Raw genomic sequence first — 27,127 nt, 5'->3', positions numbered from 1 at the left:
GTTCAAGTCCCTCGAGCGTGTGGCTCTAAGGGATTTAGATTTACTGAGGTGGAGCATGTCCATTAATTCTGGATTTGACATAGCTTTGTATGTCAGGCATAGATCGCCTCGAAGTAGGCGGTATGCAACTGAGTAGAGCTGGAGTTTTTTTAACCGAGCAGCATATGGCATCTGTTTGAGACCCTTGATCCTCTTGGTGAGATACTTTTGGGGTCTTTCTAATTGCTGCAGGTGTCGGGTAAGATACATCCCAAAAGGGGCATTGTATTCTATGATGGGCCTGATGAGGGATGAATAAAGGGGCATGATTACCTCTCTTGATCTAGATGTGAAACCCTTCGTGATGAGGTGGGCTATGTAGAAGGTCTTTCTAACCACTTTGGCAATGTGGTTTTCAAAGGAGAGATTGCTATCAACTTGGGTCCCCAGGTCCCTAATAACTTTCTCTGTACTTAATGGGTTACCGCCTATGTGGTAATTTGTGGGCACATTGTTTTTGCCAAAGGGTATGACTATACATTTTTTGGCATTTAGCTTTAAACCATGGTGCTGGCATCAGTTATCTGTCTCTGTGAGACCTTTTTGAAGGATGTTTGTGTCAGCTGGAGAGTTGATTATATGGCGCCCAGTTTGCAGTCGTCTGCAAACTTGGTGAGCCATAGTCCTCCCACGTTTGCCTGTACCTCGGAAAAGTATATACCGAACAAGAGTGGTCCCAGGACAGAACCCTGTGGGATGCCACTTGTGACTGGTTTCGAGTCTGACATGGCTCCAGCAACTCTCACTCTGTGGGTTCTGTCTTTGAGCCAGTTTGCGATCCATCTTGTGACATAGGGGTTTATATTTAAGCTGGATAGCTTATCTATGATGCCCGAGTGGGGTATTGTGTCAAATGCCTTTGCAAGGTCCAGATAGGCTGTGTGGACTACCTTCCCTTCATCCATGGCTTTGGTGACTGTTTCGAAGAAGTCAACCAGGTTCAAAAGGCAGGATCTGCCCTTGACAAAGCCGAACTGGGTAGGATCTAGTGTCTGTAGGTCCCCAATGTCTTTGTTTATGAGCTCCATGATGATCCTCTCCATAGCCTTGCAGACTAATCTAGTCAGGCTTATGGGGCGATAGTTTCCAGGGTCCGTAGAGGCTCCACCTTTGTGGAGTGGGACCACTGTTGCTGTACGCCATTCTGTGGGCACATATCCTGTAGTGAGGCTGAGATTGTATAGCTGTTTTATTTGAGGGATTAGTTCCTCTTGGAGTTCATGTAGGACACAACCCGGGACACCATCTGGTCCCATGGAAGCAGTGTTTTTTGCTTTGGAGAGGGCAGCCTTCACCTGAGCATCAGAGATGTTTGGGAGACAGCCCTCTGCCGGGATAGATACTTGCTCTTTTGGGGGGGAGGGGGTGGAGAAGTTTGCACTGAACCTGTCTGCCAGGATATTGGCGATGTCTGTGGGTTCATTGTATTTTTTGTCATTTAGAATCAACTCAGAACAAGTCTGGGACTTGCATCCCAGGTTTCTAACATAACTGAAAAAAGCCTTACGATTGTCTTTGGTGTCCTGTGCAATTTTTCTCTCGAAGCTGGCCTTGGAGGATTTTATGAGGGATCGTAATTCTTTGCTAGTACTGATCAGAGATGCCTTCCCTATTAGGGATTTTGCTCTGTCATGTAGTAGCTTCCTCCTTCTGTTGTACAGTTTATTTATGGCAGGGGTCCACCAGACTGGACGCCTGCCTTTGCATGATTGGGTCTTGGTTTTGTTTGGGATAGCATAATCCATGCATTCCTGGAGATGTCCGTAGAATGCGTTTATATAGGATTCTGCAGTTTGGGCCGTAGTTTCCACTGGCCCTGGGGCCTTGAAGGATTCCACTTCGGTTTTGAGAAGTGAGAAGTTCGCTTTTGAGAAGTTTTTCACTGTGGTTTTCTGGGCTGGGGGTGGGGTCGGGATGTGGACATCCAGTGAAATTAATTTATGGTCTGATCTTACCAGTGAGGGATATACTTCTGGTGTGGAGCATAGAGTCCCCATGTTGGTAATGATCAGGTCTAGTATGTTGTCCCCTCTTGTGGGAGTGGTGACTAGTTGTTCCATAGCATTTGAGTTTATAATTTCCAGGAACCTTTGGGCTAAGGTGCTGGGGCTTGAGTAGTGCTCCCAGTCAATGTTTGAGTAGTTGAAGTTGCCCATTATAATGGTGTTCGGAGAGATCTTCATGTTCTCCAATGTTTTCAGGAAAGCTGAGTGGGATTCCTGACTTTGAGAGGGTGGTCTGTAGGATGCTATAAACTGAAAAGCAGTCTTGCCCACTGTTAGTTGCACATGGATGGTCTCCGATACTTCGTGCAATGCCACTAACCTGGAGGTGTGGATATCCTTGATAAATATGGAAACTCCCCCTCCTTTTGTGGTTCGGTCCGGGTTTTGGGGCCGAAAAGCATGATATGAGGTATAGCCTGGTAGTGCTGGGGTGCTCTCTGGAGCCTTGAACCAGGTTTCTGTCACTGCACAGCTATCGATGTTCTCCATACTGAGGAGAGCTTCGAGTGCGTGCATCTTGAGGTCAAGACTTCTGGCATTTAGCAGCATTACCCTTAGTTTCTTGTTCCTTGTGCTGTCTATGGGGGTGGGTTTGACTTTTGAGCCTTGCCTAAAAAAGGCACTATGGGGGTGGCAAGAGCCTTTGCCAATATCCAAAAGCCCAGTGGTTACAGGTGCAAGCCGTCCCTAGCGAAGCAACGTGGCTTGTCGAGCATGTCATCCCAGGCTGACAGACACTGGATCCCCTTTGAATGACACCAAAATTTTAGCCAATTGTTAAAATCGATAATTTTGTCTTTGTACTGTGGCATCTTTTTAGGTGAGGGTAAGATGCTGCTTAAGGTCAGGGTCATACCAGCCTGGGCTACATGATCAGAGAGCTCCTCTGTCTCTTTTCATGTAGTCCAGGGAGGTACGTCTCAGGTCATTCACACCAGCATGTACAATGACTGAGTCATATTTGTATTTGCTTTGGAGTGACCTGAGTGCTTGCGTTATGTGGCGGATCCTAGCACCCGACAGGCAGTTCACCGTGACCTTCTCTTTATTCAGCCTGGTGAGCGGGACGTCAGTGTGTCTGACAATAGAGTCACCTATTACAAGAGTATCAGGTGTGTTATTCAGCCTTAAGGGCTGTGGCTGCTTGGCACACTGACTTTGTGGGTTATGTGTTGTGTGTGTTTTGTTTTGAGGTAGTGTTTGCTTGGATGTCTGCTTTGGAGGTCTCTGTTGCTTAGGTAGATTTTTATTTAGAGCCTCCGAGTATGTTTTGTGTATTTATGTGTTTGGTTCGCTGATGTGGTGGGACTATGTGATACTGGAATTGTGTTGTGTGAGGTTACCTTCTCCTCCTGACTGGTTACACCAGTTTTGAGATGAGAGAGCTCAGCCTCTAGTTTGGCTAAATAGTTGCATCTCTCACATATATTTGAACCTGTTTGGAGGAGGAGAGGGTTGTCCGTGTACATGAGACAGTTGTAACATTGCCTCAAAATTCCCAGATTCACCAGCTGGACTGGAGAGGAAACCATTGACTGACCTTTGGACATGTATGATATACTGGTTCAATAATGGTGTTTGTTTGTGTCTTTCGGCTTTTCCCGGTTAGGGGTCGCTACAGTTGCCAGCCCTGATGCACAACCTTCAACGAAGGTACGCCCATTCACGCATATCTCCACACAGAAGACGCTCTAGCTGAGAATCGAACAGGACAACATCTTACTGTGAGGCGACAACGCTAACGTATGAATAAATGGTGAAATTAGTAGGGTCAGTAGGTTTTTGCTACTGGAGAAGAGCATTAGTTGTGTTTTAGAAGAGTTATGAATCAGTTGCGAGTTGAAAAGGTCTCTTTCTGTGTCCAGAAATGATTGTTGGGTTTTATTGAGAAGAGCTGGAAGGGATGGAGCCAGAGCATGTGAGGGAGGAGTCATCAACATATTGAACCGTTGTAGCATGTTGGGTAGCTGTGCAGAGTCCATGAATATGGTGAAGAGGAGAGGACAAAGAATAGACCCTTGGGGTACACCGACAGAGACAGGTAAAGGAGATAATAGTTCACTGTGCAAAACAGTGCACTTTGCCATTTAACTGCCTGTGGACAGTCTGTTAGGTAACTGACAAACCAGCTAAGGGTGGAATGAGACGGGTTAAGGGAGGTTAGCTTGTCAAGGAGTTTTTGGTATTTAACAGTATCAATACCCTTCGATAGGTCGATGAATGTGAGTAAGCTGCTGTTCCTGTGTTAGTTGACTGTGCTAATAAAACTAATTAGGGCTGTTGTCCTACTTTTGTTTGGGTCAGAAACCATGCAGGGTGGATGGGGTAAGCAGTAATACCTGCAGCAAATTTGAGGTATTCATTGGGCAGTTGGTCAGCACCAGTGGAAGAGTGTTTAAGTTTGGGTAGAAGATTTTCTTTGTGGTAAGTTTGTATGGGGTTATTGTGGAAGGAATCCAGATTTGTTTCTGATTTTGTGGTTATTGGTGAGAATTATCATTTTTTACTGTTGATAGTATAGAGTTAACAAAACAGTTGTTAAGTTGAGCTGCTATGTTATCAGAGGAGTCTATTCTTGTTGGACTTGGGCTAGAGGATTGACCTGGTTTGTGCAGTTGATTTATGGCTTTCCAGATTTTTTTTGGATTATTTTGGTGCCTTTTTGGAATATTATGCAGTGTTGTTTTTTTGTCATGTTTGATTTGTTTTTTTTTTCATAGATTACAATGTTGATGGTAGTTTGTTTTTAAGGGTAGTTGGGTTTTTTAGGAGTTGGTGGTTGTGCCATGTGTTGTCTCTTTGCTTGAGGAGCCTTTTTGTGTCAGAAGAAAGACAGGAAATGTGTATAGCTTTTATGCATGTTCTGCTGATTGGGGCTAGACTATTTAGAATGGTGAGAAAATTGTCTTTGAAATACTGAAATGCTAGATCAAAGTGGATATATTTAAGAGGGGACCAGTTGACTTGCTGGAGAAGCCTCGTTGCTTTGCAAGAGACGACTTGCACCTGTCACCCCTAGGCTTTCGAATACTGGCCAAGGTTCTTGCTGCCCCCATAGTGCCTTTTTTAGGCAAGACTCAAAAGTCAAACCCACCTCTGTAAACAGCACAAATAAAAAAATGAGGGTTATGCTACTCAACGCCAGGAGTTTAAATCTCAAAATGCATGCGCTCGAAGCACTCCTCAGTATGGAGAATGTCGACATCTGTGCAGTAACTGATACCTTGTTCAAGGCTCCACAGAGCACCCCAGCACTACCTGGCTACAACTCATACCATACATTTTGGCCACAGAACATGGACCGAAACAAAGGAGGGGGTGTATCCACATTCATCAAGGATACCTACACCTCCAGGTTAGTGGTGCAGCATGATACCTCTGAAATCACCCATGTGCAACTAACATTGGGCAAATCTGCAATGCAAATTGTGGCCTGCTACAGATCACCCTCCATGACCAAGGACCACCACTCCGCCTTCCTGGAGACACTGGAAAACATGAAGGTCCTACTGAACACCCTGATATTGGGCAATTTCAATTACCCTACTATTAACTGGGAAAACTACTCAAGTACAAACTCCCAGGTCCAGCGCTTCCTGGAATTTGTCAACTCAAATGGCTTGGATCAGCTGGTAAACTCCCTTACCAGAGGTGAAAACATATTGGACCTGGTCATCACCAACATGGGCGACAGGTGTTCCTCACCGGAGGTCAACCCGTCACTGGTTAGATCAGCCCATAAACTAATCACTCTGGATGTCCACACCATACCACCACCAACAACCAAAGAAATCACAGTGAAAAACCTTTCTGTAGCAAACTTCACCTTACTTAAGACAGAAGTGGTAAGTTTCACAGCCCCCATGCTAAAGGATAACAGTGTCCAAGATGCAGGAACCTTTACAAATGCACTCTATGAGCACCTACAAGGATGCATGGATTGTGCCATCCCCAGCAAAACCAAGACTCACTCCCTTAAGAGAAGGAAACCAGTCTGCTGGACCCCTGCCATAAACAAGGCTATACAATAGAAGCAGGAAACTAGTTCAGAAAAAAAGCAAATCCCAAGAAGAAAAGAGATCCCTGATCAGTATCAGTAAGTAACTATGGTCCCTCATAAAATCATCCAAGGCTAACTTTGAAAGAAAAATAGCCAAGGATTCAAAAGATAACCACAAAGCCTTCTTTAGCTATGTCAAGAATCTAAGTGGCAACTCGCAGATATGCTCTGAGCTAGTGCTAAATAGCACAGAATATACTAAACCTACCGATATTGCCAACATCCTGGCAGATAGATTCAGTGCAAACTTCACCCGCCTCTAACCCCCAAAAGGGCCCACAACAATTCCAGAAAAGTGTAGTGTCCCAGAAATCACAGACGCACAGGTGAAAACAGCCCTTTCAAAAGCCAAAAGCACAGCGTCAGTGGGGCCAGACGGTGTCCCAGGCTGCGTCTTGCACGAACTACAGAACGAACTAACCCCCCCACCTAATCACACTGTTCAGTCTTATCCTCTCCACAGGCTATGTGCCCATAGAATGGCATACAGCAACGGTTATTCCACTCAACAAAGTAGGGTCTACAACTGACCCTAATAACTATTGCCCCATAAGCCTGACTAGCCTGGTCTGCAAGGCTATGGAGTGCATCATCATGGAACTCCTTAGCAAAGACATTGGGAACCTCCAAACACTTGACCCGACCCAGTTCGGCTTTGTTAAGGGCAGATCATGCCTACTAAACCTGGTTGACTTCTTCGAGACAGTCACCAAGGCCATAGATGAGGGGAAGGTGGTTCACACAGCCTACTTTGACCTCACCAAGGCTTTTGACACCATTCCCCACTCGGAAATTATAGAAAAACTCACCAGCCTGAACATAAACCCCTATGTTACTAGATGGGTTGCCAACTGGCTTACAGACAGAACTCACACAGTAAGAATAGCGGGCTCCAGGTCCGACTCTAAACCAGTCATAAGTGGTGTCCCACAAGGCTCGGTCCTGGGACCCCTACTGTTCAGCATATTCTTCTCAGAAGTACAGGCAAACACAGGAGGAGTATGGCTAACCAAGTTCACCAATGACTGCAAACTGGGAACCATAATTGACTCACCGGCTGACACGGGCATTCTCCAAAAGGGTCTTACTGAGACGGACACCTGGTGTTAAAGTCATGGTCTCAAGCTAAATGCCAAAAAATGCATAGACATCCCGTTTGGGAAAAACAAAACACACACGAATTACCACATAGGTGGCAGCCCCCTTAATACAGAAGAGGTAATAAGAGATCTGGGGACCCAGGTAGATAGTAATCTCTCTTGACAATCATATTGCCAAAGTAGTTAGGAAATCCTTCTATGTAGCCCATCTAATTACTAAAGGGTTCGCATCTAGAAATAGAGGTTATAGTGCCCCTCTACTTGTCACTCATCAGACCCATCATCGAGTACAATGCCCCATTTGGGATGTACCTTACAAGACACTTCCAACAGCTGGAAAGACCACAAAAGTACCTCACCAAGAGGATTACTGGCTTCAAACATATGTCATATGCAGCCCTACTGGAAAAACACCAACTGTACTCAGTGGCATATCGCTTACTCAGAGGTGATCTCTGCCTGACTTACAAAGCCATGTCCAAAATCGGAATTGATGGACATGCTCCACCTAAAGAAATCCAAGTCACTGCCAGCCACTCGCTCTGGTGAGCTAAACCTCACCACAACAATAAATAGAACACGCTGGAGGGATAGATTCCTGTCTCGGAGACTCCCCATGCTTTGGAACAAAATTCCTAACTACATTAGGCAGAGCCCCTTACTAACACTCTTCAAGAGAAACCTTGACTAGTGGATGGGTAACAGAAAATACACCCCTGGGATCACTTCATTGGCTCTTCTTGACAGGCTCAGTTAATCAATGGGGCGGCGAAAGCTGACACACTCTGGCTAGGTTTATAAATGCCCTTGGGCAGATACCTACCTATGAACCTATAAATGTGATAAAAGTTGGTTTTGTTATGGACTAGTTTGTATGTGATGTCTCTAGGGGGACTTGAATGTTGTTTTAGCAGATAGGTAGGTAGATGCTCACTCAGGCTGTCTGGAAGACACCTGTGCATGACTGTGATAAAGTGTTGGCATTTATGACGGCTCTTTTAGATCATTTCTCTTTTTTATTAAGTACTAGCAGTTCTAGTATAGTTGTTGGTTTGGAATGTGATGACTACAGGAACATTTAAGTTTGTAGTGCTTGGGAGCTTTCCAACAATATATTTCAAGACTGCGATCCAGACAGCCTAAGTGATAAGAGTTTGGATTTGTATTAGTAAGGGCCAAGTCTAGGGTAGATTGTTTATTACTGTGTTTGTCGACCCTGGTAGAATTAAGAATTAACTGAGTGAAGCCGTGGAGGTTAATATAGTTAGAGGGTTTGTTAGAGGAGAATGTATCCCAGTCTAGGTTAAAATCTCCCATCATAATAGTTTCCTGTCTTGGTGTTGATCAGCACCAGTTTAGGAGATCTTCTATGGTAGATGGGTTATTCCCTGAGGGAAGGTAGATGACTTTAATTGTAATATTTTTGTTTATTTGAAGGCAGGTGATTAGTATTTCCATGTTTGAAAGAACTGGGGGTGCTAATGCCTAGGTGTATAAGTTTTAGATTATCTTTATATAGTATTGCTACACCACCACCATGATTATGGGTCCTCAGCTGAAAAACAAAAGGAAAAGACTGGAGCTCATGCAGCATGGCTGACGGGAAGTACCCCTCAGGACATATTAGAAGCTTATAAAATAGGAAGGAGAATGGAAGGGGGAGATTAAGGAAAGATGAAAATGGGCAACTAGGTACGTAATTATGGTGAGTACCTAACTTTTCTATCTGATGTCATCTTCTTTCATCCATTCCTTGTACAGGCCCTCTTAGTGGATTTTGGAAGTCTGTGTCTCCTTGTCCTGTTTGGGCTTGTCACCTCCAAAGACTTCCAAACAATTTGTAGGAAGATGTTGATGAGGAGGCTGCAAATTCCCCACAATTGGCACCAAGTTTGAGTAAGTCTTAGATGTCATGAGGCAGAAAAGAGGATGATCTACTGTCTCTGCATTCGTTCTGTAGACACACTGCAGGAGGCAATTGAGACCCACCATCCAACTTTGTGGGTTGCTTCATCAACTGATAATATTTTAGAACTGGTTATGTTTGTGGAATGAAAAAATGTCACCATCAAATGTCACCTCCATCCTAAGGAGACTGGCAGAATCTTTTTGCCTTCTAGAGATTGAAATTGTTAGAGACGCTGAAGCTTGAACTGATTGTGGCAATGGTTGCCATTAAAGCAGGTACAGCTCTCCAGAGGCCTGCTGGTCATCTTCCTGACAACAGACCCTGGGCTATGGACAAATTCAGGAAGTGACTTTATGCATCCTACACTTTTTCATTGAGCGTTATAAACTGTATACCCTGTACAATGAACCTGTGAGAGCCATGGGATGAGATGCAGACGTTGCTGGAGAATTTGCCAGACTGGCAGTTTAAACAAAAGTTGCAGTCACAGCTTGCAATTGTAATTGTGATAGTACTACAGGTTTAGGACCAAAAGTACAAATTCACTTGGAGAAGATAGAAAAAGAAGGTAAACCCTGGTGGATGTTGGTGTGAAATTTTAAACTCCACAAGACCCCTTTTTTAGGGGTGCAGTGGATCTCAAGTTTATCTTTGTTTCAGGCATACCAAAAGCAGTAAAACCAAACACCTGGAAGGATATAGCAGTTTGATTGCAACTTTTAGAACAGTCACCAATCCAGATAGAGGGATAATTGGAAACTTCAGGAGAACCAGGGCCCTCATGCCTGACTACCCATTCTGGAAGAATTTGAAGGCTTTCTCCACACACCTCTGTGGCTAGTTATCTTATATGACAAGTAGATAAGGACACTTATTTCCAGGTGGAACACCATCCCATTCCACACCCCCCCTACAGCCCCATTCTCCACACTTACCCAACACAAATCATGTCAAAAATATACTGAGGAGAGTTATTGAGCCTTCTAGAAAAAATAGCCATTCATCAAGTTCCACCAGACCAGAAAGGGTTAGCTTACTACTGATTCTTTCTTGTTCTAAAGCAAAGAACCTTAAATCCATTCTGGAGCTGATTGGCCTAAACAAATTAATTCTAGAGCAAATCTTTTAAATGACTAAAGTGCAGTCCATCCTTCTATGTCTGTTAAAGGAGGGTGGCTGTGCTAATTGGACCTTCATGACACCTGCCTCCACATAGAGCTAGCCAAGGAGTCCAGGAGATATCTGCACTTCTTGTTCGGAGCCTGTCATTACCAGTTCAGGGTTTTTCCATTTTTTTCTCAGTTCAGTCCCTGTTGTGTTCAGCAAGTGGGTGCCCATTTTTACAGTAAACCAGATGTTCGTGTTACACTGCTGCAGTCAGTACACTTGGGTTCCCCAGTCGGCCTGAGTTCCAAAGTCTTGGTCCAACGTCTGTTGCTGTCGCCTCCTCCCTGACGTCAGTGCGACAGGGGTATAGAAGATGCAGCCGACGCCATTTTCTTCAGTCTTTCTTGCCGCGCGGTGCCCGAAGAAGAAGCAGTTCGCAAGTGCCGGTCGGCCGACTCCTGAGATTTTCATTCCGAATCCAGAACCGAAGTCTTCTACAAAGCTAAGTACCCCGTTGGGGAAACTTTTTCTTGCCTCAGACCGATGTCAGTAAAAGTTAATAACTGTATTTCTTGTGGGAAGCAAATACCTCATAAGGATTTCCACTCCTGTTGTATTCCATGCCTAGGCCCAGACCACAATGTCACTGGTTGTCGGTTTTGTGCTAGGTTTAACAAGCGCACTATTAAAGGTCGGTTTGATTTTGCCCAACATTATTTTGGCAGAAAATTCAATTACACCATGCCGTCGGAATTTCCGAAGACCGAAATACATAAAAAGCGCAAAGACAAGGATAGGCTTCTGAGGCCCAAAACTGACAACGAGGCCTCTTCTAGGCCAGTCGCCGGTTCTCCGGTTTTCAGCAAGGTGCCTACGCAACCCCTGATGACCGCTACCACAGACCGCCTCCGAATCCCACGTGGAGCTGGCTGGGCCTTTGGACGCTCTAGGTTTTCAGCCTACCGAAACTAACCCTTCAGAGGGAACCGAAGTAGCTGAGCAACCCACAGCTTCAGAGGGTGTTTTCAGACCTACCCAGTTAACCATTAAACCCTCTGCTAAGTCTAAGGTCCCCTTAAAAACAAAGAAACAGATACAGCATTCTCCAGGACAGGCTTCCATGACTAAGAAACAAATGCTCAAAATGGCCGAAGACCTAATCACCCTGATCAGGGGGTCCCATCCCCCTCCTGATAAAAGGCCCAGACAGGATGCAGACTATGAATCTTCCGACCAGGTGTCCATTTCTTCAGATTCATCCTCAGACCTAGGATATTCTTTACCTCCTTATGAGGACTCTGATGCTGAGGAATCAATTCCATCAGCCTCTCCGCCTGAGGACTACTCCTTTGGGGAGACCTTACATACCATGAGGGAGCATTTCCATTAGGAAGGCCAGGATTACTCAGAATCCAAGAAAAGGCTCAGAGACTTCCTTGTATTGCCTCAGCACAGACCCCTTGCTATTCCGCCAGTGTTAGATATTGTGGATGATGTGTACACTGAATCCAGCTTAAACCCTGACTCCTTACCTCCAGCCCCAGTTAAACCTGATAGATATTACAGAGTCCCTGACTCTCACAAATTTCTGTATAAAAGCCCTGTTGCTGACCCTGAAACTATTTCTCAGGGACCCAAAGGGATTAAGGCCTCATCAGCAAAAAACCCAGTTCCCTCTGACAGAGATTCCAGAGCATTAGACAGATGGGGAAAGAAAGTATAAACATCTGCAACTTTAGCAATGAGAGCCTTAAATTGCCAGTTTCACATGCTAAAATATCGGCAATTTTTGATGTCTCAGTTGAAACAAAAGATGCTTCCATATTCAGATCCTCCTAATTTTAAAGAAATGCAGGATTTATTGCATGCAGCTGAACAAGTGGGAAAACATACTTTGCAATGTGGGTTTGATTCCTTAGAGGCCTCCTGTAGAGCAGCAGTTACAGGCTGTGTCATTAGAAGACATGCTTGGTTAAAAGAACATACGTTACCAGGTCATGTTAAGGCAAAATTATTGGATGCACCTTTGCAGCGGGATGTGTTGTTTGGAGTTAAGGCAGAGGAGGTATTAAAGAAGATGGAGGATAAGGCAAAATCTATGCAAATTGCGAAGGATTTCTTACAGGTTCAGCCTCCTCGTTTTAGCAGAAATTGGCCAACAAAGAATTGGTCCTTTCCAGTTACAGACAGACCTCAGAGGGACAGATACAGACGTCCAAGAGGTAGAGGTCAAGCACAAGGTCCTTATATGCCTCGACATTGGGGTACACCAGGCCAGAAAGAAGGGGAAGACAGGCCACAACCTTATAAAAAGCAGCCTCAATGACTTCCCACTGCAGCTGCCAAACAGTTCTCTCTTGGCAGCCCCCTTAGGAGGAAAACTAGCACTTTTCTATCACAACTAGCATTGCATCACCAAAGACAAATGGGTTCTCAACATTGTATCTCAAGGTTACAGGTTCCACTTTCACACTCTGCCAAGGTTAAAAGGAATGCCAAATCTGCCACCAAATCAATGGGCAGAGGCTCAAAAACAAATTACAGTACTCATGGAAATGAGAGCTATTCAAAAGGTACCACCACAGGAGCAAGGACAAGGATTTTACTCAAGACTCTTTCTGGTTCCCAGAAAGGACAAAGCCTGGATGCCCATTCTGCATCTTTCTTCTCTAAACACTTGCCTAGATGTTCCGAAATTCAAAATGTTGACACTACAACAGCTTCTTCCCATGCTGGGCAAGAAAGCTTGGCTCGTGACTTTGGACCTCAAGGAGGCATACCTGCATGTGCCAATCAGATAAAACTGCAGAAGATACCTCAGATTTCTAGCTGGTTCAATACACTATCAATTCTCTGCACTGCCCTTTTGCTTATCTACTGCGCCAAGGTCTTCACAAAGTGCCTGGCACCAGTAATTGCATTTTGCAGGCAAAAAGGAATTCTAATTTATCCATACCTAGATGACTGCCTGATTCAAGCAGAGAGCAAGGACATTCTTCTAAAGCATCTGGCGTTCATAAAAAAGTTATTAAGTTGCCTGGGGTACACAGTAAATGAAAAGAAATCAAAACTAGTCCCCTCAAAACAGATAATATTCCTGGGTGCCAACTTGAACACAACGGCCCAGATCTCACGCCAGACAAGCAAGGACAACTGACTCAATACTTTCAGTTGATGGCAACAAAGACCCAACTCCCTGCAAGAAAAATTCTGCAGTCCTTGGGCTACATGGCATCTTGAATACTACTAATTCCATATGCCAGACTGCATATGAGGAAACTACAATGGTACCTAAAGAGTGTATGGTCTCAACACTGTCAAAGTTTGGAAACAGTTATACCACTAATTCCTTGCCTTCAACAGGAGTTTCGATGGTGGGCTCAAGCTTGTCACCTCAACAAGGGACAGCCTTTTACTCAACCCACAGCCAGACAAACGCTGACAACAGATGCATCGGATTACGCCTGGGGAGCACACATGGCAGGAAAATGTATTCAGGGCGAGTGGCCCACAGAGCAAAGGCATCTTCACATCAATCAAAAAGAGATGCTAGCTGTACAAAATGCACTTATAGCTTTCAAGGACTTGCTACATCCAGGACAACTACTACTAAATACAGACAACACCACAGTTATGTGGTACATAAACAAGCAAGGGGGCATACACTCCTACCCCCTCTGCAGATAAGCCATGACCTTGTGGAACACAGCTCTAGACTACCAAGTTCATCTGCAAGCACAATTTTTGCCAGGAGACAAAAACACACTGGCAGACGACCTAAGCAGAAACATCATTGATCCCCACGAATGGGAATTGAATCCACAAATATTCAAAACGATAACACAAAAATGGTGGAGCCCGGACATAGATCTGTTTGCATCCCCAATGAACTGCCAGCTACAGGAATTCTGCACAAGGAGTTGCCATCCACAAGCATGGAAAGTGGATGCCCTCTCATTCAGCTAGAAAAACCTGCAAGTATACGCTTTCCCTCCTTTACCTCTCCTTCCAAAGGTACTCAAAAAGCCAGGCAAGAAGAGCCAAAGATGATCCTGATTGCACCAGACTGGCCACGCCAGCACTGGTACCCAATCTTAAAGAACTTAGCACAAGAACCACACTGGATTTTGCCTCAAATCCCACATTTGCTGATGCAGCACAACAATCAGATACTTCACAGCCAGCTAAAGGCCTTAAACCTAGCTGCATGAAAAAATCCTTAGTCAAGCAAGCAATGCCTCTTTCCAAAGCTGTTATGGATGTCATTCTGGAGGCCAGAAGGTCTAGCACCAGGAAAGCCTACTCGGATAAATGGAAGAGATTCTGTGCCTGGAACCAGGTGCACAGCCTTGACCCTCTTGTCCCAAACATTCCCCAGATACTTCAATATTTAACTGAGATGCTGGACAAGGGCCTCTCCTTCTCATCCATCAAGATCCACACCTCAGCCATTTCTGCTCATTACAACACGGATGCACCACTTTTTTCTAATCCTTTGCTCAAACAGTACCTCAGAGGTGCTAAAAACATAAGACCGCCCCGTAGAGCACCTACCCCAACTTGGGACCTCAACTTTGTTTTGGAAAAATTAACTTTACCTCCCTTTGAGCCAGCTAACACAGCAGAATTAAAATACATCTCTTGGAAAACTGCTCTGCTACTGGCAATAACATCAGCACAAAGAGTTTCAGAATTACAGGCACTAATGGCAGTGGAACCTTTCCTCATTTTCCACCAGGACAGGGTGTCTTTAAGAACTAATCCTACATTTATGCCAAAGGTGGTATCAAGTGTGGCTCTAAACCAAACTATTCACTTGACAACTTTCTATCCAAAACCACAGAACAAAGGGGAGAGACTACTACATTCTTTGGACATTCACAGGTAGTTACGCTTCTACTTGGACAAAACCAAAGCTTTCAGAAAATCTGAGCAATTATTGGTAGCATATAGGTTCATAGGTTCATAGGTTTATACTAGGCTATCTGCCCTAAGGCATTTATAAGCCTAGCCCAAATTATTGTGGCTTACGCCACCCCTTATATGAAAAAATACTGTGCGCTGCAGGAGCACAGGGAAAAGCCATTTCAAAACAGACTATCTCAAAATGGATAGGACATTGTATACATTTGTGCTATACTCACCATGGGAAACCTGTACCTAGCAGCATTAGATCTCACTCCACCAGGGCAACAGCCACTTCAACTGCCTACCTCAGAGGAGTACCTACCAAGGAGATTTTGGAAGCAGCAACATGGAGTTCTGTGCATACCTTCACCAAGCATTACCATTTGCCTTTATACTCCAAACCCAGAGCTGGCTTCGCCACTGCTGTGCTGCAGGGCCTTATAGCCACCCCTAATGCCTTGTAGAACCAGCCTCCCTATGTCAGCTTTGGGATTCCACCCAAGTGTAATGACTGCAGCAGTGTAACACGATGAACATAGTACAGTTTTGTACCTACCATAAATGTAGATGTTCGAGTGTAAACACTGCTGCAGTCCAGGTTACCCTCCCTCCTTCCCCTTTACTACCTATGGGGAGCATTTGCTGGTAACTGAAAGTTGTTTGCTTTTCTTATGTATGTTTTATTAGCAATTTGAATTGCCTACCTATTTGGGGGCACCTGACATCTGGGGCAAGAAAAACTGAAGAAAATGGTGTTGGCTGCATCTTACATACCCCTGTCGCACTGACGTCAGAGAGGAGGCGACAGCAACCAACGCCAGACCAAGACTTTGGAACTCAGGCCGACTGGGGAACCGCCTGATGGCAGGATAACCCAAGTGTAATGACTGCAGCAGTGTTTACACTCGAACATCTACATTTATAGTAGGTACAAAACTGTACTATATTGCTGCATGTGAAAGTTACTTTTTCTACATATAAAACAGGCTGCTTGCCAAACACTTGGAACAGAGTATGTTTTGCCTTGGCATCTCTAATTACATCTTTTTAGTTTCCTTAATTAAATTCCCATGTATTGAATAATTTCCAGGGTTCTACACATATGTTAATAGAGAAGAAAACAAACTGTTGCAAAAAATGTCATCATGCATTGTACGTTTTCTTTTTTAATAATCTTTCACTGTAACATTACAAATATTGCTCAATTACTGCCTTCTGTTAAACCTCAGTCTTCCTCCTAACATTGTTCTGTATGTATTGTTCCCACAATTTCCATTTATTAATATGTCATTTATTCCTTCCTTTTCTGAAGATCTACCTCCAGTTCTTTTATCTCCTTTACAACATGCAGTACTTCAGTTACAGATGGTTTAGATTTTAATTTCTATTTTTTAGTAATTGCTTGTTTTGGCAGCAAATAGCATTAAACTTAGTAAGGCCTTACTGTATCTAGGCAATTCAGTTTCTATCTTCCAGCTCAGATGAATCCGTTCCTTAGCTGCAGCCATTTGCTGCCCAATATTTCTGACAAAGTATTCTGTTGGGGATTTTTAAAATCTGCCAACTCAGCACATTTCCACAATGCTTGCTAATGTTTGCCTCTCTCCTTTGCATCGCACCTACTGCATTCAGTGTTTTCTGAGGAAAATTCTCTAAAGTCTACTTTGGGTATAAATATATTTAAGAAACACCAAGCAAAAATCATAAACCTTCTAGACTTTTTTCCATACTTAAGAGTTATTCAGATGTCCTCCCATTGTCCCCTTTGTACATTGCCTTTCCATTCTCTCATCTCAATCTTTTCTAATCTTCTGATTGATAATTATAGATTTGATGTAGTCAGTCTTCATTCATTGTTGACTGATGGGTTTGGTTCCGACCTCTTGGAACCGACTCTGCCATTATACATAGCTCACTCCAGCCAAAGCTTCTTGAGCTAAGGCTCTACCCACAATGCCTCTTAAGTTATTGTACTGGATATTTTCGCTTCCTTGTTTTTGAGTGTGGGACTGCTTTCAGACTATTTCTACCCACTCCTTCTACCTTACAGTAACTCGTATTGCCATTGTTAATAACAGGCCTCTTCCCTTTCTTTTATTACCATTGGTAGTCTTGGATACCATTTTTGGTGTCTTCTCCCCCTTTTTTTCCTTTTACCCGTTTGGGTATTTTTTTCTATACCATAATTGGTATATCTGTTAAAAACTCCTCTTCCTTTCCTTTAATCTTTTTTTGTGCGTGAACGTGTGTGTCTGTGACCCAGCTGTTTCTGATATGATGGAGAAACAAAAGGGGACATCTAGTTTCAAGCAGTGTCAGGACTGTGGCAAAAAGATGCCCAATTCTGAGGGGCATCTTTCGTGCATGTACTGTTGGGTGACCCTCACTTGGACATAGCTTGTAATATTTGTCAGGGCTTTAGCACCCGTACATTAGCAGAGAGGCGCAATAAGCTAATCTTAAAAGACTTGTTAAAATGTCCCTTTATTGAAGCCCTTTCTAGGGCAGAGACTTCAAAATCTCCTAAGCCAGATGTGAAGAAAAGAAACCACTCTGTGCCGACCTCCCCTACGGCACATGAAGCCAAGTACCAAAAAACACAGATTCTGATGGTTTCTTTGGAACTGAAAGCCAAAGTACTAAAATTGACAATATTGTCACCTTCGGCACAGAAAATGACTAATTCCATATCAGTATAGTCAGTCATTGAACCGGCTCAAACCTCTTCGGCATTGACCATTGCTTCCACATCCCCCTTCCATACAACACCCCATGGTGATGGAAGTCGATCCGATAATTGTTCCCAGGACTAGATATTCCCCTTCAGACCCTTTTTTGGGTCAGTAACCAAGCCCATCTCTGGATAGGCCTGAGTCCCCTTCAGGAATGTCAATCCATTCCTCCAGGAGTCTCTCAGAACTGGACATAGTCAGATTGGTGAACCACCTTTTGGCAGCCAGAGGCCTCCATGCACCTTCACAAACCTCACTCCTGCCCAGAGCCAAGGCTTTTTCTTCAAGGACTCCACCACTTTTTCCTCCTTCAACCTCCTTTCAGGGTGTGGAGCCCCCCACTTCAACACTTCTGGTATCAGCTACCTCGGTGCCAATGGTGGACCTCACCTTGGTGCTGGAGTCTACTTTGTGATCTTTGGCTCCTTCGGATCTATCGCACACCGGGGAACATGGCTTGTTTGCCGGTTCAGAGAGCCTTGGACTGGTTCTGGTTGTTTCTATGGTACTGTCTATGGCTCTTGGGGCCATGGCAATTTCAAGCCCGGTCTTGGCTCCTACTCTGGGTGGCGGATGTTGGAGCAGGGTGTGACCCCCGGTTCCAAGGTTGTCTTTCTCGGTTCTGGGCTCCCATCCCTCTTCAGGTGGGCCAGCCTTCCAGATTATGGAGAGAGCTTTGGCGTCAGCAGGTTCCCAGCTAGTTTCATCCTCATTGGTGTGCCATATTTTTGTTTCCTCTGGTTCACAGCTGTCACAGTCTGCTATGTCCAAACAGCGGGCACAAGAGTCCCCCCCTCTTTGAAGTCCTCCTCAGAATCTATCCCTGAGGAGCCACCCCGTAAAAGGAATTGCAAGAGGAAGCACCTAGATTCTCCAGAAGAATCAGTCACTGAAGACACAGATTACAATGAAGGGGGAAGGGTCCCCACAGTCACCACCGGAAGATGTCTCTTTTGGAGACATCCTGGAAAGATTAAAACAGAGGTGTGATTGGAAGCTCTCAAACCCATCCTCAGAGGAATCTGTGTTCTTGCAAGCTTTTCATGCCCGCCCTCCAACTTCTTGGGTGACCCTGCCCGCTGATAACCTAATTAAGATGATCATTCAATGAGCATGGAAGGTTCCTGAATCCATAGAGCCTATTCCTCAGAAACCGGATAAGATTCTTTCAGCCCCATTTGTCTAAGGGTCTAACGGTGGATGCCATGGTGTTGGTGGCGGCAGCCACCAAAAAGGAACTCGAGGAGAGATCAACTGTCCATCTTGCTAACCAAGAGTCTCGGACAGTGGACAGATTTGGAAAGCTGGTCTTTGCTTCAACAGCCTTTGCTATTCTGTCCTTGAACTTCTTGGCACACTTTACTAGACTCCAAAAGGAACTGATAATTGAGCTTTCAGACAACCTTACAGGAGGAGTGTCTGATGAGGCTTGAGATAAGGTTGCCTCTCAGCTTACCACCCTGGAGTCTATCTCAAATTTGTCCATGTGGCTTATTGCTCATGCAACTGAAGGGACGTCTAGAGCAGTGGGCACAGGCGTTGCCATTAGGCATCACACCTGGATACACTTGTGTAATTTCACAGAACCCCTTAAGTCTTCCTTCATCAATGCTCCTGTTAATGGTGCTTCCTTGTTTGGCCTGAAAATGACATACTAGCCAGGTGTGAAAAAGATGGAAAGACCCTTTCTGCTGTGGGCATTAATTTTTCTGCTTCACAACGACCTTACTCTAGGAATCAGAGGAGTGGAAAATTATGGTTCAAGAAGAGCCAAGGATTTATTTGGGACACATGGTGATTATTCCCCCCAATGCAATGGGAGAACTCTTCTGGAAGACTGTCCCCATGGCAGAGTCTTTCTAGACATTCTATCAATGCTCCTGAATGGATTGCTTACTTCTGGAGGCAGTCAGGAGAAGATTTTTCTCTGCACCATTCAGCCTGGCTTACAATAACCATGGATGCTTGGGTGCAGAAAATAATTACCAGAGGTTACCACATTCCCTTCAATCTTTTGCTAAAATCTCAAAAGCGAATCCCCGATGTTCCACCCAGTCAGAGGGATTAAGCAGCAGTAGAGATTCAAAAGCTGCTTCAAAAAAGAGCCATTAAAGTAGTTCCACCAGACCAAATAGGATCCAGATTCTACTCACGATTCTTTTCAGTGCCAGAAAAGACGGGACTGGAGACCAGTCTTGGATCTCAGCCTGTTGAACAAATTTGTACAACAGACAAAATTCTGGATCGTCACGATTCACTTTTATCTTTCCCTTTCTAGAGAAGGACGATTGGGTGTGCTGTATAGATCTTCAGGACACGTATTACCACATAAAGATGGACAAGCACTCCAGAAGATATATCTGCTTCCAGCTAGGAGCCAGTTATTACCAATTCCAAGTGCTATGCTTCGGTCTCACCACAGCCCCCAGGGTGTTCACCAAATGCATGGCGCTCGTAGCAGCTCATTTGATACTGCAAGGATTCCGGGTGTTTCCATATCTAGACTACTGGCTCCTCACCGCCCCGTCCAGGCATCTACTGCTTTACGCTATAGAGTTCATTCTACATCTTATTGAAACACTAGGCATTTCAGTCAACAAGGAAAAGTCACAATTGACTCTCACGCAGGATCTGGATTTCATCGGACCAAGATTAAATACAGTATCCTGTGTAGCCTCTCTTCCTCTCCACGGGCAGTTGAAGGTAAGATTGCAAATTCAAGTAATTATTTCCCAAAACAAAGTTCCTGCTCATCTGGTACTAAAAGCTCTGGGAACCATGGCAGCAATGATAACGTTAGTTCCCCTAGCGAGGTGTCACATGAAGCTACTTCAGTGGCTATTGGCATCACAATGGTCACTTCTAATGCACCCCATGTCCCATCCAGTCTTGATAAATTGCTGCAAAAAGATTTAACTTGGTAGATGAAGCTGGAGGAGAATCTATGAGGTCGATCCCTTTCCTCCTCTCAGCCCAAGGCCGTAGTGACCAGTTTCTGGGAAAGACCATTGAAGGCACTTGGTCCCCGCAAGAGGCCAATTTTGCACATCAACATCCTAGAATTGAGGGCAGTACTTTTAGAGTTGTAAGCATTCCAGGCTGTCCTTCCTTCGGTGATAATTGCAGTCTAATCAGACATGTCTGTGTTCTGGTGTATCACCAAACGGGGGAACCAGGTCCTACCCTGTCTGTCATGGAATTCTAAAGATTTGACAATGGGCAATTGCTTCCAACTGCTTTCTGATGGCAACGCATATCCCGGAGAATTCCAGCATGATTGCGGACAAACTGAGCAGATGTATCTTCCTGCCTCACAAGTGGTCTCTCAATCCCATTGTAGCGAAGAAGGTCTTTTGTCGATGGGGTCAGCCTTGCTGAGACCTATTTGCTTCTCCCATAAAGCATAAATGCAGCAGCTACTTTGCCCTAATACTCCTTGCCGGGAGTTCCCGAGAGATGCACTTCTTCTCGACTGCCCCCCCCCCCGGGACTCTGGTATGCCTTTCCCCCAATTCCACTGATCTCCCAGTTTCTGAGGAAAGCCCAATGGTTGAGAAGCAAAGTGATTCTCATTGCATGTTACGGACCCTGTCAGGTCTGGTTCCCCTTTCTTTGGCCTCATCTGGTTCACCGCCCATGGATTCTAGACCCAGCTCCGGATCTGCTCTCTCACTTTCAGGGCCTGGTGCATCCCAGTCTTCAAAATCTCAAGCTGATGGCTTGGTTTCTCCAATTCCAGTAATTGCTAGGCAGAATAACGTGTCCTCTACAGTGCAAAAGATACTTCTGCCTTCCCAGAAACCATCCACCAGGAAGCTTTATATAAGCAAATGGAAACTTTTTTTCAAATTGGGTGTGTACAAACTACATAGACCCATTCTCGGTGGCAATTGATAAGATCCTGAAATATTTAGCTACCTTAGCTGAAATGCAGGCCTCTACATCTACATCTACAATTAAGGTTCATTTGGCTGCCAATTCAAATTTTTGTAATGGGTTTGCTGACCTTTTCTTTCTGTCCTCTTGTCTATGTAAAATATTTCTTAAAGGTGCTCTTCATTTAAAACCCCCTTAGCCATACAATGTCTAGTTCAACGACCCTTTGAGCCAGCAGCTACTTGTGACTTCAAGTTTTTGTCTTGGAAGACCCTCTTCCTAGTAGCTATCATGTCTGCTAGGAGAATTTCAGAGTTACAGGCTGTGAGTGAATCATCCCTGTATCATTTTTAAGAAAGAAATGGTATCACTAAGAACCAGTCCAACCTTCCTTCCCAAAGTGGTATCAGAGGTAATATCAACCAGTCCATAGACTTACCAGTCTTCTTCCCAAGTTTTACAAACCAAGGAGAGTACTGTTTACACTTGTTGGACGTCCACAGACAATTACGTTTTTACTTGGGACAGAATGAAATCTTCTAGAAATCAAACCAACTATTTCTATAATTTTCAGGACCCAAATTGGGCAAACCTGTGTCAAAGGTCACCTTATCAAAATGGCTAAGAGACTGCATTACCTTTATATACAACCAAAATAAACTCAAGCTGTTGACTTCAGGACCCAAATTGGGCAAACCTGTGTCAAAGGTCACCTTATCAAAATGACTAAGAGACTGCATTACCTTTATATACAACCAAAATAAACTCAAGCTGTTGACTACAGTTAAAGCTCATTGTACTAGATCTGTTTCCACTTCAGCAGCCTTCCATTCCAGGGCTTCTATGGAAGATGTTCAGCTGCAACTTGGGATACTCCACATACCTTTATCACTCATTACAAACTAGACATGGTCTCCAGGGGAAGAGCATTCTTTGGCTCTGTGGTGCTCAGGAATGTCCTTCCTTAGGGCCGCCCAGGATTTAAAGTAGCTGGGGACTCTGTTCCATTATTCAAGAATGAATGAAGATTGACAACATCAGATAAAGAAGTTATGTTCTTACCATAACGTTCCATCTGTGTTGTCGATCTTCATTAATTCTTGACATCCCACCCTCCTGCCCCCTCCAAAAGACTCCTGGAGGTTCAGACCTAGTCCTGGGATATTACAGGGTTATACCTTAGACAGGGCTTCTCTATTCATTGTTCTTGTAGAGCCTTAGCTTGAGAGTTTTTGGCTGGTGTGAGCTATGTGTAACAGCCGAGTCGGTTCCAAGAGGTCGGAACCATACCCATGAGTTAAGAATGAATGAAGATAGACAACACAGATGGAACGTTATGGTAAGAACATAACTTCTTTTTATAATACAGTATTTTATATACCCTGCTAGTTATCTTTTTTATTAGCAACTTCTGTTCTAGACTCAACTAAAAGCTTAAATAGAGCTGATCTTTCATTTAGCATTACCTTGTCCTTTTGTCTGTACATAACATCTGTAAGCAGCAGTTGTATAGATTTTAAATACATTGTGTTTAATATATATATATATATATATATATATATATATATATATATATATATATATATATATATATAATAATAACCTACTAACTCCAACACAACATGGTTTCAGACCAAGACACAGTACTATGACCGCCATACTCTCCTTCCTGGAAGCTGTGAATAAAGCCCAGGACACAGTCTCTACCCTCCTTCTAGATCTCTCTAAAGCCTTTGATACCATCTCCCACAATTTACTACTAACTAAACTCTCCAAGCTTAATGTGTCACCCTCTTCTCTGAACTGGTTCACTAGTTACTTATCCAATAGATATCAGGCAGTGAGAGGGAAAAAAGACACTTCCCTTTTCATCAACACCCCAACCGGTGTTCCCCAAGGATCTGTACTGGGTCCCCTGCTTTTCAACATATTCATAAACAATTTCCACAACTCTATCCCTTCAACTAAAATTATCCAATATGCAGATGATTCAACTATAATTTGCTCTGCTACCTCCATCTCCACACTGCTAAAACTTACTCAAGATGCTTTCTCAACCACCGAACAATGGATGAAAACAAATCACCTTGTACTCAATGCCTCCATAACCAAAGTAATGGTATTCACCCCCTCTAAAGCTACCTTTTTCAATCCAAGTAATTTCACTATTACTAGTCACAACAATACACCCCTAGAACTGGTATCTGAGGCCAAATTACTTGGGGTCCAAATTGATAGTCAGCTTAAATTCATTTCTCATCTTCAACTAAACATAAAAAAACCCACCAAAAACTCTGCATGCTCTACAGACAGAATCATTATCTTACACCCTCCACCAAACTCACCCTATCTACCACATTTCTCATCCCATCCCTCCTCAATGGAGCCCCACTTCTAACTAACCTACAATCTTCTCTCAAAACACAACTCTCCTCTTGTTATAACAAAATTGCCAAGTTTGCTACCTCCCATAAGTCCTCCTCACACCATTGTTTAGCTCTCCACAAACTAAAATGGTTAGAACTACCCAATCACCTCACCTACGTCCAACTGACTCTTGCACACAAACTCATCTTCAATCCCTCCCTCTGCCCATCCCTTTCCTGTACCTTCAAAATGCACCTTCCTGATAGAATTCTAAGATCTAACAACCAAAACTTAATTGAACTGTATAAACCAATTCGTCCCCCTGGAAAAAATCTCTTATCCTACAGTCTTGCTCGTCTCTGGAACTCCTTACCCCCATCCATTCATACCATCACAAATCACTTCTCATTCAAAAAATCCCTTCACTCACACCTAATTTCCCAGTGGGAATGCTCCTGCTCCCACCCAACATAATCTCCTCGTACTGAGAATTTCCACTTCTCCTCCCCTATTCAAAATGGGAATTTCTACTTACTCTCCTAAACTCATAGATCTTGCTCTTATTTGTATTGGCTTTTTCTGAATACTTAAAGGTACCTAAGTGTAAATATACCCTAAGATGGAAAAGGTACTTTGTTTCTATATTGAAAAGTTCTATATCAGCACATATACCTTTCTCTTGATTGTATTAAGCTACTCATCCTGAATGTATGAAAGATATCTCCAGTGTAACCCACCCTAATTTGTAAAAGCCTCTCAGTTTCTGTATTGTAAATTGCTTCCAGCGATAAAAAGATTGTAATATTTGTATATGTTTGTACTCTAGCCTACTGTATTTCCAAGTCCATAGGAATTGTATAATTGAAACTAAATACCTTATTGTAACCTTGCTAAATGTTTTTGGAGCTTTTCTCCCCAGGACTCCATTGAAAACGGGTTATTTTGGCCCAATGGACTATCCTGGTAAACCAACTGCAAATAAATAAATAAAATATGTTGCTGTACACTGTTAAATGCTGAAGATGGGAAAGGATTATGCTGTTGGCTAGCTGGGATCTGTAACTTGGGTAAGTGGGAAGCCTTGTAGTCTAAGTGGGCTAGGGGCCATCCTGTACAATTATTTGTGCTTGGATTCCTCAGAATGTAAAGAACATAGAGAAATGACTTGCTGGGCATGTGTTATAAGAGTTCTGAACAGAAATAATTTGATAAAGACCAAAAGTGACTTTCTTATATGTTTATCTAATGCATTTTTCTTTTCTGCTTTTTTCCCCTTTAGGACCCAACTACACAATGTCGAATGGAGGAAACATCAATAGCTCTACACATTTACTTGACTTACTGGATGAGCCAATTCCAGGAGTTGGAACATATGATGACTTCCACACTATAGACTGGGTTCGGGAAAAGTGCAAAGATAGGGAAAGACACAGAAAGGTGCATTATTACTTACATACTTAAATTGTTGTAGTTTGTCACATCTAACTGATACTGTTGTCAAGCTATTTCTATCCTAAAACATTCTGCTTCTACCTACACTTTTGGTCTGCTTACTTCCTAACTACTTTAGTGGGTCTTCATGACAGGGCAGTCTGTTTTTCAGTAATGTGTATTTTTTGACAACAAGCAATGTTGGTAAGTAAGCAAGAGCCATTGTGGAGCGACATTTGGTCTGATCAGCCTACATGTGATGAGCCCTGTATAACTTTCTTAGAAATGTTTACTTGACAAAATAGTTAGGTTATTGTGAAAGACATTGCTTATGAATTCCAGGAGCTTCTTGGCATCAACAGCATGAAAATGAACTTGTTAACTTATTTCAGGTGGTGTGACTGCAGTACTGATAGGACTCAAGTTGCTCAAGACAAATCATATTTTCTTAGTGCAGTGGTGCTAACATCTAGGCCATCTCTTTTGCTTCTGTACATAATTTTTCTTTCTACTGCTCTTCAGGTCTGATATGAAGAGGCCTTTGTTGGGTAACATCTTACGACTTCTACCACGTGTTAGAATTACTCAGCAGATAAATCTATCCCAGACTGCCTTTCCAGCCTCCCATAACATAAAAAAGCCACATCTTCTGCAGTTTTCTTCCATTAGAATAAAATGAAACCAGTGCTACACATGATCTAAGCATGGAACACAGCAGTGGAACAATAGAAGAATGCTGGAAAGATCCAATTCCCCTCACTCAAGATTCCAGCAAGGTGATGGGCTCAGAGTTCAGTGTGCTCTTTGGTTACTAGAAGGCCGCAGTCATCCCTAGAGTGGACAGTGACAGTGGTGAGACTTTGCTCAACTTTCTCAGCCCGGAAACAGAGGAGTCCATTCCTCCCATCAGGAGTCTTCGACATAGATTTCTGAGGACAGGTAGGTGGATAAGGGGAATAATATCCAGATTGTATAGTATTCCCTTTCATACCCTTCCCAAAATTCCTGTGCTTCATTGCTGGATGTCCCAACCCATCCAGTGTAAGCAGTGATGAGAGAATTGTTAAAACTCTTAGCAAAAAAAAGAGCCATCCAAGAGGTCCCTCATGAACGGCTGGATGTTCCTGATTGTTTTAGGTGCCAAAGAAAACAAACCACCTTATTCTTGTTTTGCATCTCAGCAGCTTAATGCCCTTTATCCTAAAACAAATCTTTTGTTTGGTTATAGTGTGTACTAACTTTCCATGTCTGTCAGGAGACTGTATGGCTGAATGTGCTGTTTTAGACTTCCAGCATGCTTAGCTTCATGTCTGAACTGCCAAGGAGTGCAAGGGTTTTCTGAACAGCTGGGTCCGAGCCTGTAATTACCAATCTGAAGTAGGCAGACTTCATTTGTCTGCAACCTGTGGGTATCGGATCCGACTTCGGATCCGAGCTGGCATTTCAAAAGCTTAGGATCCAAGCTCCTAGCTCCTCCCTCTACCCATAATCCCCTGCCAAGCCCTAACTGACCTCAGATTTCGTTTGCCGCGTTTCAAGTAGCAACGGATTCCTCGAGCTCCTGGCAGCAAATTGTGTTCAGATAAGTTTTG

General features: G+C 43.7%; 1 protein-coding gene across 7 annotated transcripts in view; it reads left to right on the top strand.

Moving 5' to 3' along the window:
- Nucleotides 1-27,127, top strand: part of CLCN3 (chloride voltage-gated channel 3) — a 1,613,231-nt gene that overhangs the window by 361,384 nt on the left and 1,224,720 nt on the right. For all 7 annotated transcript variants that reach the window (XM_044062561.1, XM_044062563.1, XM_044062565.1 and 4 more), the window contains one exon: nt 25,384-25,541. In XM_044062561.1, coding sequence (XP_043918496.1) covers nt 25,384-25,541 — 158 coding nt within the window. The remainder of the gene's footprint in view (nt 1-25,383; nt 25,542-27,127) is intronic.

The sequence above is a fragment of the Protopterus annectens genome, chromosome 2.part1 (genome assembly GCF_019279795.1).
Source record: "Protopterus annectens isolate FY-2018-M chromosome 2.part1, PAN1.0, whole genome shotgun sequence".
Lineage (NCBI taxonomy): Eukaryota > Metazoa > Chordata > Ceratodontiformes > Protopteridae > Protopterus > Protopterus annectens.
This window is presented reverse-complemented; position numbering and strand designations above follow the sequence as displayed.